Source organism: Cimex lectularius, unplaced genomic scaffold (genome assembly GCF_000648675.2).
Source record: "Cimex lectularius strain Harlan isolate CLEC.00 unplaced genomic scaffold, Clec_2.1 scaffold24, whole genome shotgun sequence".
In the NCBI taxonomy this organism is placed as follows: domain Eukaryota; kingdom Metazoa; phylum Arthropoda; class Insecta; order Hemiptera; family Cimicidae; genus Cimex; species Cimex lectularius.
Window position 1 is genome coordinate 882,766 of NW_019392666.1, and position 17,590 is coordinate 900,355.

General features: G+C 36.9%; 1 protein-coding gene across 5 annotated transcripts in view; it reads left to right on the top strand.

Annotated features, from left to right (window-relative positions):
* LOC106660836 (lachesin-like) overlaps positions 1–17,590 on the top strand; it is a 295,660-nt gene that overhangs the window by 252,881 nt on the left and 25,189 nt on the right. For all 5 annotated transcript variants that reach the window (XM_014383809.2, XM_024225147.1, XM_014383811.2 and 2 more), the window contains one exon: positions 205–360. In XM_014383809.2, the coding sequence (XP_014239295.1) occupies positions 205–360 (156 nt within the window). The remainder of the gene's footprint in view (positions 1–204; positions 361–17,590) is intronic.

The following is a 17,590-nucleotide window of genomic DNA, read 5'->3' on the forward strand; positions in this document are numbered from 1 at the left end:
CGACCCTAGGGACAACCGACGGACCCAATGACGTAATCCCAATCTGACAAATGACAGAGCGTTCCTTACTGAAGATGGCGCAATGCCGAAACGCGTTTGAGTGAAGAAGGACCCTTGCTGGATCAACAGATGGAAGCGAAACCTCTCTAACAATCGCATACGAGTAGAGTGTTTTCTTCCGATAATTTTTGTCATTTGTTCCAGTTCCTCCGAGCATAGTCGACAAAGAAACGAGCACAGACATGGTTGTGAGGGAATCGGCGAACGTGACGCTGACATGTAAGGCCCAGGGATACCCGGAGCCGTACGTCATGTGGAGACGTGAGGACGGCGAGGATATCAACTACAACGGCGAAAACGGTGAGCAATTATGAAAAACAGTTCCATTCGCGGAATCGTTCATGAATTTCCGTCAACGGCAACAACGTTTGAAAAAACAGGAAGCTGTGCTCGCTCTTCTTGTTTCCCCTGTATTTATAAATATTTAATCAGAGCCAGGTTAAAAAGAAACGAACTCCTCAAGTGACGGTCCCAAATCCATAAATTTCCATTTACAAAGGAAACAACAACACTATTCCAATTGTCTATTACAAATAGAAAACATGTTCTACGATGTTGCTTATTTTATGACCAAATGAAATTGAGACATTTTCACAACAGGGGTAAATTTTGTAGGAAAGTCTTTTTTACTAATATAATATTTGTTACCATATGTATAAAACAATAAATTTTGTAATTTTATGGAATATCATACAAAGTTGGAATACAGTGTGTCATGAAGGGAGTTAACAACCACTCTGTTCTCCCAACAAACACGTGCTGTCCTGGCGAGGAGGTCCCGGGGCCATATCCGCTTTACTCGGCTGACTAAATCAGACAACTACAATCACGTGTAGGGATGGATTATGAATTTGGCTAGTGGGTTGGATTGAGTGGAGAGTATATCGTCGATTTATTTCCAAAGGGTATTTTGAGGCCGTTGTGGAGGTGGTATTGAGACATATTAGGGATCTCGGACTATGATTCTGAGGACTTTGGAATGTAAGGTCTGACATTCGTCGGATGTTGGTAGGTTTAGCGACACCGCATAGTTCTAATCCGTATACCCAAATTGTCGACATGTTAGATTTGTTACCAAGTAGTGTTTACAGTTGTCTGAAGCATCTGTCCAGTTCCTGTTTCTTAATTTGTATTTGTCAGTTCCATGGTTAAGCATGAGTCAACGGAGCAAAGATTAGAACAAACCCCAAGGTAGTGTACACTATATGCGCCATAGTTCCAGTCAGTGTTGGGCAAAAATTAGTCATGTCTAATGATTAATTATTGATCACTCAGACCGTTAGTCATGATTGGTAGTAAGTGAATAATTCAGTCATTAGTCAACATATGTAATTGATGGATAAATTAGTCATGACTAGTAATTAAATACGAGGCATGACTAATTTAGTCACAATATAGTTAGTCATGACTAAATTTCGATAAATCATGTTCAAATGTGTGCTCGAAAAATGAAAAATACACAACTTCATCACTTTTGAAAAAAATTCTAACAGAAATTTATTTCATCAAAACGAAAATCCTTCAACACCTTATTTAACAAAATTCAATCTTCCAATTATAAGTAAAACTCCGTCGTTATAAAAAGCCAAAAAATAATGATAATGATAATAATAATAATAATAAAATTAAATTACAAAATCCTAGAACAAGCTACGCTTTAAAAAGTAAATATGTTTACATAACCGATCAATGGAAAAAATATTTTTTTGAATTAAAATTTATTCCACTTAAAAGGAGAGATTTCTACATTATTTGGAAAATACACCATCGAGGGGTCTTGATTGTAATAAAATAGACATGTAGAATAATTATGTAACTTTGGTTTTCGTTTATGATAACAATTTTTGAAGGCTGGCCTTGAGCACGACTCTCATCTCAAAATTTTTATCCGGAGTCGGTTGGATTTTGATAAGTTGGTCATTGCAGCCAGAGTTGGGCAAAATCAAACTAATTCAATCATGATAAGAATTTTGATTGAAGTTTAATCATGATTGAATTAGTCATGAATAAATTAATCATTATATGATTTAGTCATACCTCATGATTGAATTAATTATGATTAAATCATATAATGATTAATTTACTCAAGAATAACTCAATCATGATCAAACTTCAATCAAAATTCTTAATCATGATTGAATTAGTTTGATTTTGCCCAACTCTGGTTCCAGTCAATATGTCCAAAAAAGGTTTCAGTAGTAATGTGTGGTGTTTAGTGACCGTTAGTTAATAATTATTTGGTGATCGTGAGGTGCGGTCTGGTGTGATGTAGGTTTTAGAAAAACATTTTCTTTATCGTGCCAACGTTTCGATCTTTATTGAAATCCTCTTCAGGGCTCACCCCAAGCCAAGTGGGCACTCTCAACACGACACACAATAATGACATATGATTGAATATATAAAAAAATATATTTTGCATTGTATAAATTCACTTTTCCACATCCAAAATGTAATTGTAATATATAAACAATGTTTGTAAATCCCAGGCCCTGAAGATGATCTCAATAAAGATCGAAACGTTGGCACGATAAAGAAAATGCTTTTCTAAAACCAACGTCACACCAGACCGCATCTCACGATCTCGAAATAATGATTTCAGTGGTGTTTTGTGAGTGTCAGTTTGTTTTTTGTTGATATTGCATCCAAGTAGTTTATAGAGAAGTCCGAAGTGTCTGTTCAGTTTGTCTTTTTATTTGTAAGTCTAGGGTCCAGGTTTAGCGTCTGCCAAGGTACGTTTGGGTGGGCGAGGGGTATTACTTCGGACGGTGAATGTGGCATATCCTGTAACGACGTCAAAGCTGAGCTTTACACACGAGTTACATATTAGTTTCACAAGTTCAAAAAATTACAAACAGCCATTAGACTTTTCGTCTCTATTTGTTTTCAGAGAGTGTAGGCCGGCTTTTAAAAACAAAACATTCATTACATTTGTGTTGCTTAGCGGTTTGTTGTAAATCGCCGAAATGCGATTTCCCCCAAAGTCCGACTCATTGTTTGTGTTATTCTTGTGGCTTGAACAAGTGGCGGCTAATTAATGATTTATAACGAACCACCCCGTCCATGCACCATACACTTTTCTGAGTAAACAATTTGAAAATTCAACCCCGTCGGGACGGAGAAGACGGCTTTTGGAAAGCGTCCAAAACGCTTTGATACATTACGTTACAAATAATATAATAATATAAAGTCGTTTCTAACGTTTTAATTGATAAGTCGACCGGCTGATACTGGCGCCGCATAAATATTTCGTCGCAGTGGCGTGTATTATGAGCCAGTGTACAAAATTACAATTCAAAAGTCATAAAACGAATCACCAGCGGGGGGGTCTTCGATCATTGATGACTACAGTTTCGGACAATCAAATAATTGAAGACTATATATAAAACTTATTTATTACAGGATCTTGATCTTGATATATTAATATAGTTTGGGTAGACATAGGGCTGTACTACATTATATCGCAAATAAGGGTGGCTAAATCATATGTGTTTTGTAATCGTGAACATTGGAGTTTCGCATATCAAACTCAACACGCCGCCAGGTAAATTAAGTAATTATTAAACAGTAAGCTTTCCCTCAGGAGGTGAATTTAAATACGTTGAATCTCGGTGCTTCAAGACTGTCAAGTGTCTGAGGAGTCCGAGTTGAATTTATGAGGCGGAAAACATTCTCAGCGTTGAGGAGTAATTGAGGGAGCAATTATAAACTTGTCTCCCTTCTTCCGGCGGGTTCCTCTATCATTACAAAGCTCTGATTAAAACTGATACCATTATTTAAACGGGCGTTTTGCGGGGGGGGAGCGGCGACACGAGTTGCTGCCTAGTCAGCCCTTTCCCGTTTCCAGGCTGTGCTCCTTCTTGACATAATTGCGAGACTTTGTTTGTCAGTATCCTTCAATTATGGACTTTACACTACGCAGCATTTTAATGATTCTAATTATAATCTCAAACATCCGACTTACATGGCACCGAGGTAATTGGCAATGTTTTACAACACTTGTGTTGTATGACCTATGAGAGGTCTCTCTCTCACACACGCCCTGCAAAGGCAGGCAGACAAACGGAGAGAATAAAATGTAAAGTTTAGAACGGAGAACAAAGTAGAGAAAGAGTTGTACAGAGGAAAAGAGAGAAAATAAGGAAGATTTTAAATTAAATCAACTTCATTTCTTGATTACTTTAAAAAAACATACAAGTTTAACCTACTACAGCTCAACGGCTAAGATCTACCTACCTCCTATCTCATACTGCACAGTTACCTCACTGGCCGATTTTTCCAAGTCATCGAAGGCCAATTCCTCTTTGCATATTTCCTTATTCGAGCTGGTATTCCTCAGGCTAGCGTTCTGATCCCCACACTATATCAGGTGTACACAGCTGATTTGCCATCACATCCGGAAACCACCACATTCACATTTGCACACTATATGACAATTCTTTCTAGCAACACCGACCTTGTCATTTTCACTCACAACCTCCAACAAAACTTCACACTACTAGAGTCTTGGTGTCAAAAGAAAACGATAAAATTTAACACAGACAAATTCACCCACATTACCTTCACCTCCGTAAAACGATCTCCTCTCCCAACTGCGGACAAGGTGTACATCGGCAAATGCCTGACGTGGAGTCCTCACACACGGCTAAAACATCAGGAGGTTTGTTAAGGTTGAGGTACAGATCTCCTGTACGAATTCTTGACAAATGTTCTAATTTACGTATCAAAAATAAGGTTGCTTTACGACACCATAGTTAACCCGGTATGGACTTACGGACTAGAAGTGTGGGGTTCAACCAAACAACATCCGCCGCATTCAAACTGCCCACTGCCCAGATCTTAATCCTACGAAAAAATACCAGATGCGTCATTTTATGTATTGAATGTAACTACAGATACAGACTTACATATCGCTTTCGTTCAAAATGAAATCCATTCCCGTTACAGCAAATTTCACAAAAACCTTCCAACCATCGTAAACTAGCACATCAGAAACCTCGCATCCCGATGAATCCCCTCAAACCCTCCTCGCCGACTGAGGAGACAATGGCCGCGAGATCTCCTAGGAGGTGATGGTGATAATGACATAAGTATCAATAAAACAGACAATGTTTTAGTATCATTGGAGTACTAAAGGGTATTTTCTCCACTCTTGTTTTTAATTTTTTACATATTACCTTGCTCATTGTTACAGTTATCTAGTTGTACTACAAACTAAAAAACCTACTACCATTCACTAATTGTTGGTCAAGGAAGGAATTAATCAGATTGAAAATACAAACAATAAGGTTCCCTGAAGAGAGAGTGCTCATTGCAATACTAGGAATAATACCTGCATCTTAACATTACAAGAAAATGATTTCCTATAACACTTTTTTCCAAAATTAAAGATCCCACACCAATAATAAATAAATCTGACGTAATCTACAAGATCAACTGTTTTAACTGTCCGGCAACTTACATCGGTCTTACATCCCAATATCTGGACAAGAGAGTAAAGCAACAAATCTATGATTGCAAAAAACCCAAGCAAAATCCTACAGCACTCGCTACCCACCATTTTGAACACCAACACAATTTCGACATCAAAAATCCAAAAATATTACATACAGAACAAAACAAATATAAACGTAATTTCTTNTCTCACTCTCTCTTTCTCTCTCTCTCACTCACTCTCCTCTCTCTCTCACCCCTCACTCTCTCTTTCTCTCTCTCTTTCTCTCTCTCTCACTCACTCTCTCTTTCTCTCTCTCTCTCACTCACTCTTTTCTCTCTCTCACCCCTCACTCTCTCTTTCTCTCTCTCTTTCTCTCTCTCTCTCTCACTCACTCTCTCTCACTCTCTCTTTCTCTCTCTCTCTCACTCACTCTCTCTCTCTCTCTTTCTACCACTGGTTATTTCATAGCCATCTGGAATATACAAGTGTCGTGTGATCCCCTTACTACGTTGGTGAGATTAGCGACTTGGAAAAAGTACAAAAAAAGCGACCAGGATAATGCCCTTCAGATTTGGTCTTGCACACCTGAATTACTTGGAAAGACTGAACTGGCTAGGTCTTGAGTCGCTTAGGCCCCGCCGTATTTTTGCCGATCACCTTTGGGGTTGGAAATTTGGAATGGGGCCATTGATATCCTGAACTTACATTTATCGCTATCTGTGCCTCAGCGACCAGTTAGGAACCATAATTTGTTCTTTGTTCCACACTACAAAACAGAATATGGACTGAATTGACCCCTACCGAGGATAATGAGATTGCTGAATTATTATTCTAATGAAATAGATGTATTTCGCGATTCCTTGAATTCAGTTAAAGTTAAATTAAAATGTTTACTTGCCTTGAATCATTAAGCCTTGTGTTTTTGTTATTATTGCTTAATTGTTCAATTGTTCTTTTTGTTATTATGTGCCTTTTTTTCTCTACTCCTCTTGTAGATTCTTTCTGTTGGAGTTATAATAAATAAATAGAAGTTATTTAAAATGAGAGCCCAATAGTTTTATTGTAAATTTCGATTCTAGAGGTTATTTTGTGCCTTTACTTTTTTACTTTTAATATCTTCATATGTAATATATATAATATTATGTATATGTATAATATACATTATATATGTATATATACATTTATATATATACATATATATATTTACAATTTTAGCCATGTGCACGTGTTCCTGAAAAGAGTTGTAACGATTTTATTTTCACTGACTAGTCTCCAAAACGATGAATCGATAAATTTCGCCGATATCATGTGTGTTATCTTCAGAATCAATTGACTATCGGTTTATCGAAAACAAAAGAGATCTTCCTTTTCACAAGAGAGGACAAAGACTCCAATTAGTCTAAGAGGCTTATTTTCGCATTGTGGAATAAAGGCGGGGAGCTGGGATTTTAAGACCCCCGGGGGTTCTTCCTTCGGATTCAGAGGGGTCTCTGTACAAAGTCAGCCTCTCAGATATCACATAAAATATGTAAGGCTGCACCCCTTGGGCCCAGCCGCCATTGATTACGCCCTAGATTCATCATCCGAACCGATTGACAGGACCCCTATCAAAACAGAGCTGGACACCATTTATAACAGCACGACTGCACCATCAAAATCAAAATAACACAAACATACAAATACGACAAACATTAAAATCATTAAATTAGGGGCAACTGTTGTAACAGTATTATTAATTTTATGTTTCAAATAACAACACTTGGTGTTAAGTTACATTTGTTGTGCAAAGCCTGTGCTAACACGATCTGCTTTCAGATGTCTGAATTATTTTACTTCTGATTTTATATTACTGCAGGCACTAATATATCAACTTATCAATTCTTTTAGATATATAAATAGTTAACAAGTTTATTCAAGGGTAATATTACAATTTTTCTCAATTTATTCAAAATGATTATGGGTAAGTCCGATTGGAAATAAAGCTCTCGTTTCCTTTATCGAGTTTTCGAGTAATATACCCTTTTTATCAGGATTTTGAAAGTGTAATTAGCTATGTACAAAGTTAGCAAATATGAACTTCTATTTACAATATTGAAATCTATGTTTTCGAGTGTAACGAAATCACGCATTCAATTTACAGAGAACGAGATCAAACGTGACTCCTCCATTTTTATTAAATATAAAACCGTACGAAATTTATATTTGTGATGTAGATTGAATGAATCATTTTCACTACATAACTTATATTTGCATTATGCTAGAAACTATAGGTTTCAACATTGTAATTATATTCATATTTGTTAACCTCGTATACTATTAATTACAGCGTCAAAGTTCAGTAGTTCAGTAGAAAAGGTACATATTTCTCATAGACGTTAACCATCATATTTTTGATATAAAATTATAATATCTGAAAGCTGATACTAATTAATTATATCGGAGATAATTGCAATTTGTCTGCATTATAAACAATAAAATTTGCTCTTTTGTTAAAATACCTGGCTTGGCGTTTCAGAAAAACAAAACTTAATAAATTTGCTTTTCATAAATTAAATACCAGTAGATATACATGTAAATAAATTAGATATATAATTTATAACGTAAAATACTAAAGAAGCTGGGATTTTCAAACTTTATTGTACATATGCCAAATATTTTTAATATTCAACTTAATCTTTATCCTACTTTACCTTTAAATAGAATAATAGAATGATACATGGCAGCATAGAATAATGCTTGATAAACTATGCATAAAACAATAGACTTCAACTACCCCAGGAAAAATACTGGAACTGGTGAGTCAGAAAAGAAAGACTAGAAGAAAATGGCCACCAATGTCAAGAGACCCTGCAGACAGAACTGTCCTTAACAATATAGCAAAAAAATCAAAAGTGAGTTAAAAAAAGTACATGACGACTCAATCAAAAATTACGTAAAGATTTAACACCAGGCAAAGCCACTAGCTATGGAAGGCAATAAAAAAAACCAATTGTTCAAATTCCTCCATTAAAAAGTATGACCGAACATGGACGAGAGACCGCAGAGAAAAAGCAGAATTTTTTGCCAGTCACCTTGCCAAAATTGTCAAATAAAAACATCACTGACAGCTACTTGAAGAAACAAAATACAAAGATGAAAATATAAAGCTAATTACTAGTAAAGAAATAACAAGAGAAATTAAAGTAGTTACATGCTAAAAAGACTCCGGGATACGACAACATTGGAGAAATATTTGAAAAATAGCCGAAAAATGTGTAAGTTAAACTAACATACATCAGACTAAAATATTTCCCATCGTCTAGAAATTTAGAAATTTGCGGAGGTCATCATGATACAAAAACTGAGGAGACCGCCGAACGAGGTCAAATAATATAGACCAACACCATTACTACCGACATTCTATAAGATTTCCGAAAATTTATTAGGTACTAAAAAGAATAAAACCCAGGGTATCATCCCTGGCCATCAATTTGAATTCGGAAAAAGACCTTCAACAATAGACCGAGTAAATAAGAAAAATAACTAGAAAAAAAAGTTCTACTATCTTTGTTATTATTTCAAAGGCTTTTAACAAGGTCTGGCATGAGGGCTTATTAGTAAACTAAAGGGATGCTACCAAAGCAGAGAATAGGATATTATCTCTTCCTAGCAAACTAGGGTTTTAGAGTCGAACAAGACCAATATTTAGGATTAAAAGTAATGAATGCAAGAGTGCCACGACGTAGTACTTGGTCAAATATTTTACTTGTTATACCTCCGTGATTTTCCTAAAGTGGATGGAATCTATGTGGACATGTGATATTCAACTATGGGGTTCAACCAAACGCAGCAATATCAAAATTATACGAACACTTCGAAATAAAATCTTACTTACCATGATCAATGCACCTTGGTACTTACGGAATAAGGACTTACGCAGGGATCTTAAGAATACCAGTCTCGCCTCGGCCAGCAAGAGAATATGGAACCGACCAAATTCCTACACAACCCAAACATCAACAAAGGCAAAACAACTAGTTTAGTTAATAATTTATAATATCTTATTGTTCCAATGGGTTTATAAGAATATGGAAACATTTATTTATTGTACATAAATTATTGTAAAAATAAGAAAAAAAAGCTCTGCATAAATAATTTAATTCTTCATCAAATTTCCTTTTTCTTTCATTACTTAGGAGAATGTTAAAAACATAATTCTTTATCTTATATGCATTATAAAAACAAAAAGTTAATTAGAAACATAGGAAAAAAGCAGCACTTACAAAGGAGTCTTTAGTGTATTTACATCATAGGTTTTTTAAATATAAGCAAGCTAAAATATTAGCAAAATCTTGTGTGATACAAATATTGCCTACTTGTGCACCATTTCAGTAGATACGATTATGAAATAACAGATTTTAAGAGACTAGGAGGTGTGTGCATATGTGCGTGTGGGTTTGTTTTTCGTGTCGTGTGTACGTTGATTGTTCATGCGCCCGCAAACACTCCATTTGTGACAGACACACACACACGCATATGTTATGTTAAAATTAGATCTACTACATTTTCAAAGACTTCTGTACACATTTTAAATTTCCAAATGCCTGAAACATTTTTTTTGTCACTAACTAAGCTATACAAAACTAGACATGCATTTTTAGCATTTTTTTCTTCTTTTTTTTCTTTATTGTAAAAATAATGGTCGGTCTAGTAAGCCTTTTAATAAAACCAAGGGAAAATTAAAATAAAAAATAAATTGATTAAAAACCAATAGATATATATGTAAGTAAAATAGAGATATAATAATGTAACGTACTAAAGAGGCTATATGACTTCCAAAGTCACTATTGACTATTGACTCCATATAAACACTTTTAATAGTTAACTTAATCTTTATGTTTCTTTATCGCACGAACGATATAACCATATAATGCTTCCATTTATTCCTATATTCACAAAACGTTCGCGTTGCCTTTTGACCACTAAATTTTTTAAATGCCTTATTTTTTATTACATTTTGACTGCAAATATATCAAGCAATATACAAGCGTTCTAGAAAAAAGTGTTCGCTTGCAATTTTTAACGATACCATGGCTAGGAATTTTAATTCAAATACTCCAATCATTATAGTACTGGTTAAATATAAAATTCAGTTTTACTGTAGATTTACTTTAATTAAATAAACATGATTAATGGTTAGCGAGAGTGTTTCCTAAATACAGGAGGCCCATTAATCCGAGCGTTTTTCGATCAGCGAAGAGAAAATTAGTTGGCTTGAAATAACAAGTTTTGTTGTAGTGCAATGAACTGTTATTTTGGCGTTTCCCACACCAAATTCTTCTGTCGATTTTTTACTGTATTTTCAAGCAAAAATTGTGTTGCGTTGATACAAATCTACAGTTTGGTCCTTTCCAAACCTTTTCGTCTGCCTATCATCGTTGTGTTGCTCTATCAGTAATCGTTTTTGTCGCCATCCACAGAGGTGGATTTTACACCAAAATTATTATTAAAAACAAGCCACAATATATATCGACAAGCTATAGTCAAAATGTTCTGGAATGACAAAATACATTATCAAAAACGAATCAACGCTTTTTTGGTTACTTTTTCGAAACTTCCATCCTGCCTTTCGACGTTCAAATGTTTATGCCACCAACTTTCCTGAGTTCACCAGACCCCTCTTACAACTTTCTGCTCGCTCCCATTCAGTTCGTACTACAAGGACTCTACAGGATCCATCTTTTTCTCTACCGTAAACAGGAAATCATTCCGGGTAACCTATAGCATAATATAATACAAGTTTTCGCATCAAATTACATGCTCCTATCAAGCTCGTTTCAAGCAGCAGAAGTATATCACAACTTTTAAGAAAATAGAAGCGTTGTACAGTAAATGAGGATTTTAAAATTAAAGTCCGTCTTCTGGTAGGCGGGAGTGATGTCCTTGTTTTATGTCCTACTGTAAACGCCTCTCAGAGAGGCGTATCTTGAGCCAATAAATCATTAAGTCCTCAGTGGTCCCTTCGAATAAGCAGCTTCCCAGGACGAAGCTGCATAACTTTGTGAATGGTTAGCGTTCAATTTATTAACAATTCAGTTGAAAATGACGTCTTAAAATTCGCCACATGAAAAATATCACGATTTCGATTAAGGCGTCGTTAGAATATCAGGAACTCCTTGGAATGTATAAAGCAGGTTTCTGACTGTCGTCTTATGTGCAAAACAAAATATTTCTTATTAAGTGGTTTGTTTACGTAGAAAAGAACCTTCAATTAGTACAATAACCCATTAACCTACCATTAATGATGACAGAAAGGCAAAACACTTTTGACAGACCAAAATGATCTGAAATAATCGATCCGCAGAAATATTTATTCCTGAACCTCAAGAAGCTAAAGCAAAAATATTGGACAAGGTGTAGAAATGTAGAAAATATGTTTAAAAGGCTGCCGGCTGTTATTTGTCCTTGTGTCTGGGGGTTGATAAAACCCGACACGGCCACCATCCCCGGCTTGATAGCACCTTCACTCGACCTGATCAGTTTAGTGAGCCGTAATGAACCTATCAACGTGTGTCTATTGACACCTTCCTCTTCATTTCCAGCGTTCCTCTCCATCTCGTAAATACCTTATTTTTCAACTGTTCCACTTTTACAAAATATTGATTTTGACCAATTGGCTCTTTTTTTTATTTCCGAAAGGAAATTCATCCGAATTGTTGGTTAAGTAGTAACTTCTAATGTTTATGATTCGAATTCAAGTAGTTATTGAATAATTCCAGAGAGGAATTCTACTCTAACGGAGTGTGTGTGTTTTGTGAGTATATCCAGTCCACACACGTTAAATCGACTGTTTGCGTATGGGTTGAATTATGCACGCGTCTCGGCTGCGTCCGATCAGCCCCGACTAGTTTTCGTAGGACATCGGGTGTGTTGCTGTTAGTATTTTTTACATGTTTTGCGTCCCGCCGAAATGGATCTCTACCCGATGTTGCGCACAAGTGCACCGTGTGGTAGGCACTATTGCCGTTTCTCTTTAGCGAAAACAGAATTGTTCGGAACGTAGCCCAGTTTTTCGACCAGATAACCCCCCCCCCCGTGTGACAACACGGGTTTACTGTGGAAACTCAAGACGTTTCTTCTCAATTTTACCTTATTCTCCGATCTTGACCAACCGATATTGCCGGGTCAATCAGGGGACATCCCTTTCCTTTTATATTCCGGTAAAATCTGGAGTCCCTCAAGGAAGTATCCTTGAGCCGATACTCCGATGACATTCCTACTTCCCCAAAAGAAGTCACCTCCACATTTGCCGACGAAACGGCTATCCTTCACTCAAACCCATCCGTTGTAAACTCCTATCTGCAGCCACCTTACCCTATTAGAAGACAGGTACCGCAAACGGAGAATCAAGATGAACTACCATCCCTAACCATGAACGAAAGCAAAATTGCTCAAGTCACTTTCGCACTAGGAAAATCACTTTATCCCCCATTACGACTAAATTACATAGTCCGATACCTAGGACTGCACATTGATAAAAGACTTAAGGAAAAGAATTGGGCCATTGTGGACGTGAATCTAACCTTGGTAGAGGTAGAATGCCCCCTCGCTTCTTCAGTTAGCGCCTTCAGATAGCTTATCAACTAACTGCAGTTAGTTAGATTTTGGTTTTTATTAGATTAGTTTTTTCAGTTATTATTGTAATTTAAGTACTATAATGCTGTGGAGTACCCATGAATCATTGAATAATTTATTGAGGACGAAGAACACTCATCGTTGTTTATTGGTTGTACTGAGATTTAGACATTATAGATAAGACGAGTGAAATTCCTTAGAATGCGACTTCGTCCATCATTTTCTGCTTTAGAACTAAATGATGAATCTTGGTTTTTGTTGTGGAACAGCGCCTGGACTGAGTACGAACTAATTGCATCTATTCATAGATTCTGAATCACGACATCAGTAGACTCAAATAGGCCCAGTGTGTATTAGACTTATAGCGATGAAAATACCCCCAATAAATGGTGAAGGGTACGTTGCGCTGTACAAAATTTAACTGACTAAGGAGAATAAAAGTGAATTCTGTTGTGTTGTGTATGTGGGTGTGTACGTGTGCGTATCGCGAAATATAATGTCTCTCAAAACTAAATAAACAGGCGAAAACGTGATAGCGAGAGGGCCCAGAAGTTGATGGACCGAAAAATATAATTGACAGCAGTTGAAGCGCTCCTGCCAATAACGGTCGTGGAAGACTCGGTTGGAAAATGACTTGTATCGCTGTAGCCGGTCCATTTGTCAATATCCTTCCCCAGTCCCAAGCAAACGCTGAGATTATCTAACAAATACATCCGTGGATAATAAAGCACTCTCTAAATAAAGCGAGCATCTTTCATCCGCTCTAACTACAATTTACTCTACTCGTGTCCTAGACCGACTTATCAATTTCGACCCCCCCCCGAACTGCATTTAAAACTTTAACCTAACATGAATATAGAAATGATAAATGATGGAGTAAGTGTGGTGTTCAATCCTTTTTAAAATTATAGTTCTTTTACTTCTTAAAAAGATAGATAAAAAGGTAAATGCATTAATAATATAACAGATTTTGACCTACCTCCCATTTTAAATATGTACATAAATAATATTAAACGTCCAAATAATTAAATTATTTTAATTGTTATTATTTTTATAGTAATTTAATAATGTTAAGTATTTACTATTGTAATATTTATTTATGTTAAAATTTCCGCGTTTCGCACGTTCAAATTGAGCGCCATTAAAAAACCAGCTGCTAATTGGAATGTCGTGTTGGCGGAGCTATCAGCGGGTTCACTTTTGCAATTCATGTCGAGAGACGTGTTGTAGAAGTCCTTCAACCTGATGATGAGCTAAAAGGCTCGAAATCCGGATCATTGCAAAACAACTTTCTGTGAGTAGGAACTATCTTTTTAAAAAGGATTTAACATGAATATTATTTACTTTCCTAATCTTTTACTTCTTTTTACGGTTTCAAAATCGAGCCGGATCAATTGTAGCGTAGGAGTTTAGTATGTCTATTCGAAGTGAGACCTGAATGCAATCTCGTTTTGGAAAAATCAACGATTTATTAGAAACATTTTTATGGCTTCAAAGAAAAAGTCTTTTCAACCTGGAAATGGAGTTTTCCCCCCTTTCAACAGATGTTAACGTCGCAGAAGAAATGATCATCATTGTCAACCCGTTTCACCTCCTTGCTTTTCATTATTTTAATTATCAGGAAATGAAATTGGCGTCCGACAGATACAATCGTTTCATTATCGCTTGGTAATACCCAGTAGAATACCCGTCATCACTGACGCTAACCGTCGAAACGCACCTTCCTTGAAGATCTTTCGACGTCTCTTTTATAGTGGTTAAACCCGATAAGGGAAATTTCTTTCACCGTGTTTCTTTGTTAACAGACTCGACGGGTATTCTTCTCAACCCTAATATCCTACTTGTCATTTAATGTCGATGACAGAACAAGAATATTTTATGCCCTTCTTCATGGGAACAATTCTTTCCTTTCGTTAAATTACGCCATGTTATTTTTGACACTTCTTTATTTTGCAGTGTCACACAAGTATATTAGTTATTACAAGAATCTAAAATCAGAATTCAGATCCATGATTAATCAAATTTTCTCAATATTATGACAGTAATTCAGAAGTTGACGTTTTTAACCTAAACCTCTTCATTCATTCATTCACCTTCTAGTTTAATATATCCCTAGTAAAATATTGCAGAATTCTCCCCTAAGGTATAGTTTTAAAATTGAAAAACCACTTCGTCCTCCTCTGTTTCCGGAAAGACATTAACGTGAAAAACGGTTTTCTCGTTAACCTTTTTTTCACTTTGGAGGAGAGGAAAAAGAGAGGCCTCAGTTGTAATCCCCTTAACACTATATGAGTTATTAGTTATGCCTTCCCCCGGGTCGGATAAAGCGAGCAGAAAAGTGCTCACGAAGTCGAGTAATTAAGAGGACTTATGGCGGTTCCTCCTTAAGGAGTTATATTGAAAAAGTTAGCGGACTTCATTAGCCGCCGACCCCCCCCCCATTACAGCGACTATATTCAAGAGGATCTCCGGTCCAGTATTTACGCAATTAACAGACAACGTTAATAACCGTTCGCGCCCTCGGGACCCGAGTGTAATTATGGTTTTTATGAGACTTTCGCCCATTTTTATTGAAGAGGTTTATTAGACGTTAATCACTTCTGATAATAATGATAGAATTTATTAGGGATATGACAGTCTCTCATCGCTAAGACGATCCGGAATCCAAATTGATGGTACCATTAATCGGACTGCGCAAATGGTAGGCTATGCCGATGATATTAATTTATTTGAAAGAGTGAGTACTTGTTCAAACTTCAGGAAGCGGCGATGAATATGGGATTGTCCAATAACGAGTCCAAAATCAATATGTGTTACCAGACGCGAGGTAATCTGCAGGACCAAGGTAGTTATGGAGATAAATCTTTAAGAACGTGAATAGCTTTGTCTATCTGGGATCACTTGTGATTAATTACGAATAAGAAATTCAACGAAAAATTATGGCCACCAACCGCTGCTATTTGTGACTGGTAGTTTGAAGAACCGAGTCCTATACCGTGCTACGAACAAAAAGACCTCTACAAAGCCCAGGAATTACAGATAATCCAAACCGAGAGGAAAATATTAAGGAGAATTTTCAGAGCGGGATTTGACGGCAATGTTTAGATATGGCCCAAAATGACTAATGCGGAGGTAGTGGATTTATATGAAGACTGTAACGTACTTCGTTTCATTCGCTTCATGAAGATTGGTACACTGCTCATAAAAACAACTAACCGTTAACAACCAATCGTTTTGCAGGAAAAAATGGCCAAATTTGGAAAGGAATATTTTCTCAGCCTTTTAAGTCACAGACCTGCACTAGTTCTTATTTCTTAGACAATTTTACGCTGAACGAGATGACTTTTTTAAAATGTTTTCCTAGCTTCAGGTATTCATCAGTAATTCGGGAACGTGTTAATTTTTGCACTTTTTACTAAAATTTTAAATTGAGCTGTGGAACTAGGAAATCGTCCTGGAGCGCTGCCCTATAGCAATCAATTTAGGAAATTTTAATACGCAGTCAATTGGTCACCTTCCACTTGGCCCGATTTCACAGCTTTTTTCGAGTTATTCACGATTTTTGGGCAAAAACGTGGTTTTTTAAGTGCTCGTGCAAAACGCCGATCATTCCGTAAGCCAGACTGCGCAAATCCATGTGAAATGGAAGGAAACGTTGAATTCCCGTGATGAGGTAAACAAGGGGTCAAAGAAAGAATTGTCGCTTACCTGGTCATTTTTTTGAAAAATCGTCAGAACAAAAGTTATAGAGTGTAAAATTTGCGAAAACTTGACGGTTCACAATTTATGCATTCTGGAAAATCGGGAGAGAATGTGATTGTTGTTTTCCATGAACACGTAAAACACCACGTTTTTTGCCCCAAAAATCGCGAATAACTTCAAACGATTGAGAAATTGGGTAAAACGTAAGGTGACTAATTGAAAGCTTATTAAAATTTCCTATTGATTGCTGAGGGGCGTGGCTCCAGGCTGATTTACTGATTCCACAGCTCAATCTGAAGTTTCCGTAAAAAGTTGGATAGACTGGGTAGAATAGGAAGCGGGTGCCTTGTTGGGTGTTCGACATTGTGGAGGTGCGGCTAGAAGAAGTGGCTGGCGGACTTTGTTGAAGGAGGCCATCGTCCCTCGCGGGTTGTTAAGCCAAGTATGATGATGATCATGATCATGATGACATTGCTTCCCGTCTACTTCGTCCTAAAAAGGACAATGAGGATCTTTAACGTCCGCACCTAGCATATTCGGCCTTATCGCATGTTTTGATTCGCAAGATGAGAGCTGACGCACCTCCGCATACGACAGAAGGGTGTTACTGCCGCAGCGTTGGAGTAGAGGCAGCTCAACCCCGAGGGGCCAAGACAACCTCTCCGCTTGCCCATTCCGAATGGTCGGGTCCGCTAAGCATCGAACATATGCCGCGCGCAAAGGTCTACCTAAGCCGAAATACATCAGCCTGGTCTCCCGCGCACTCCCTACATAGAAAAG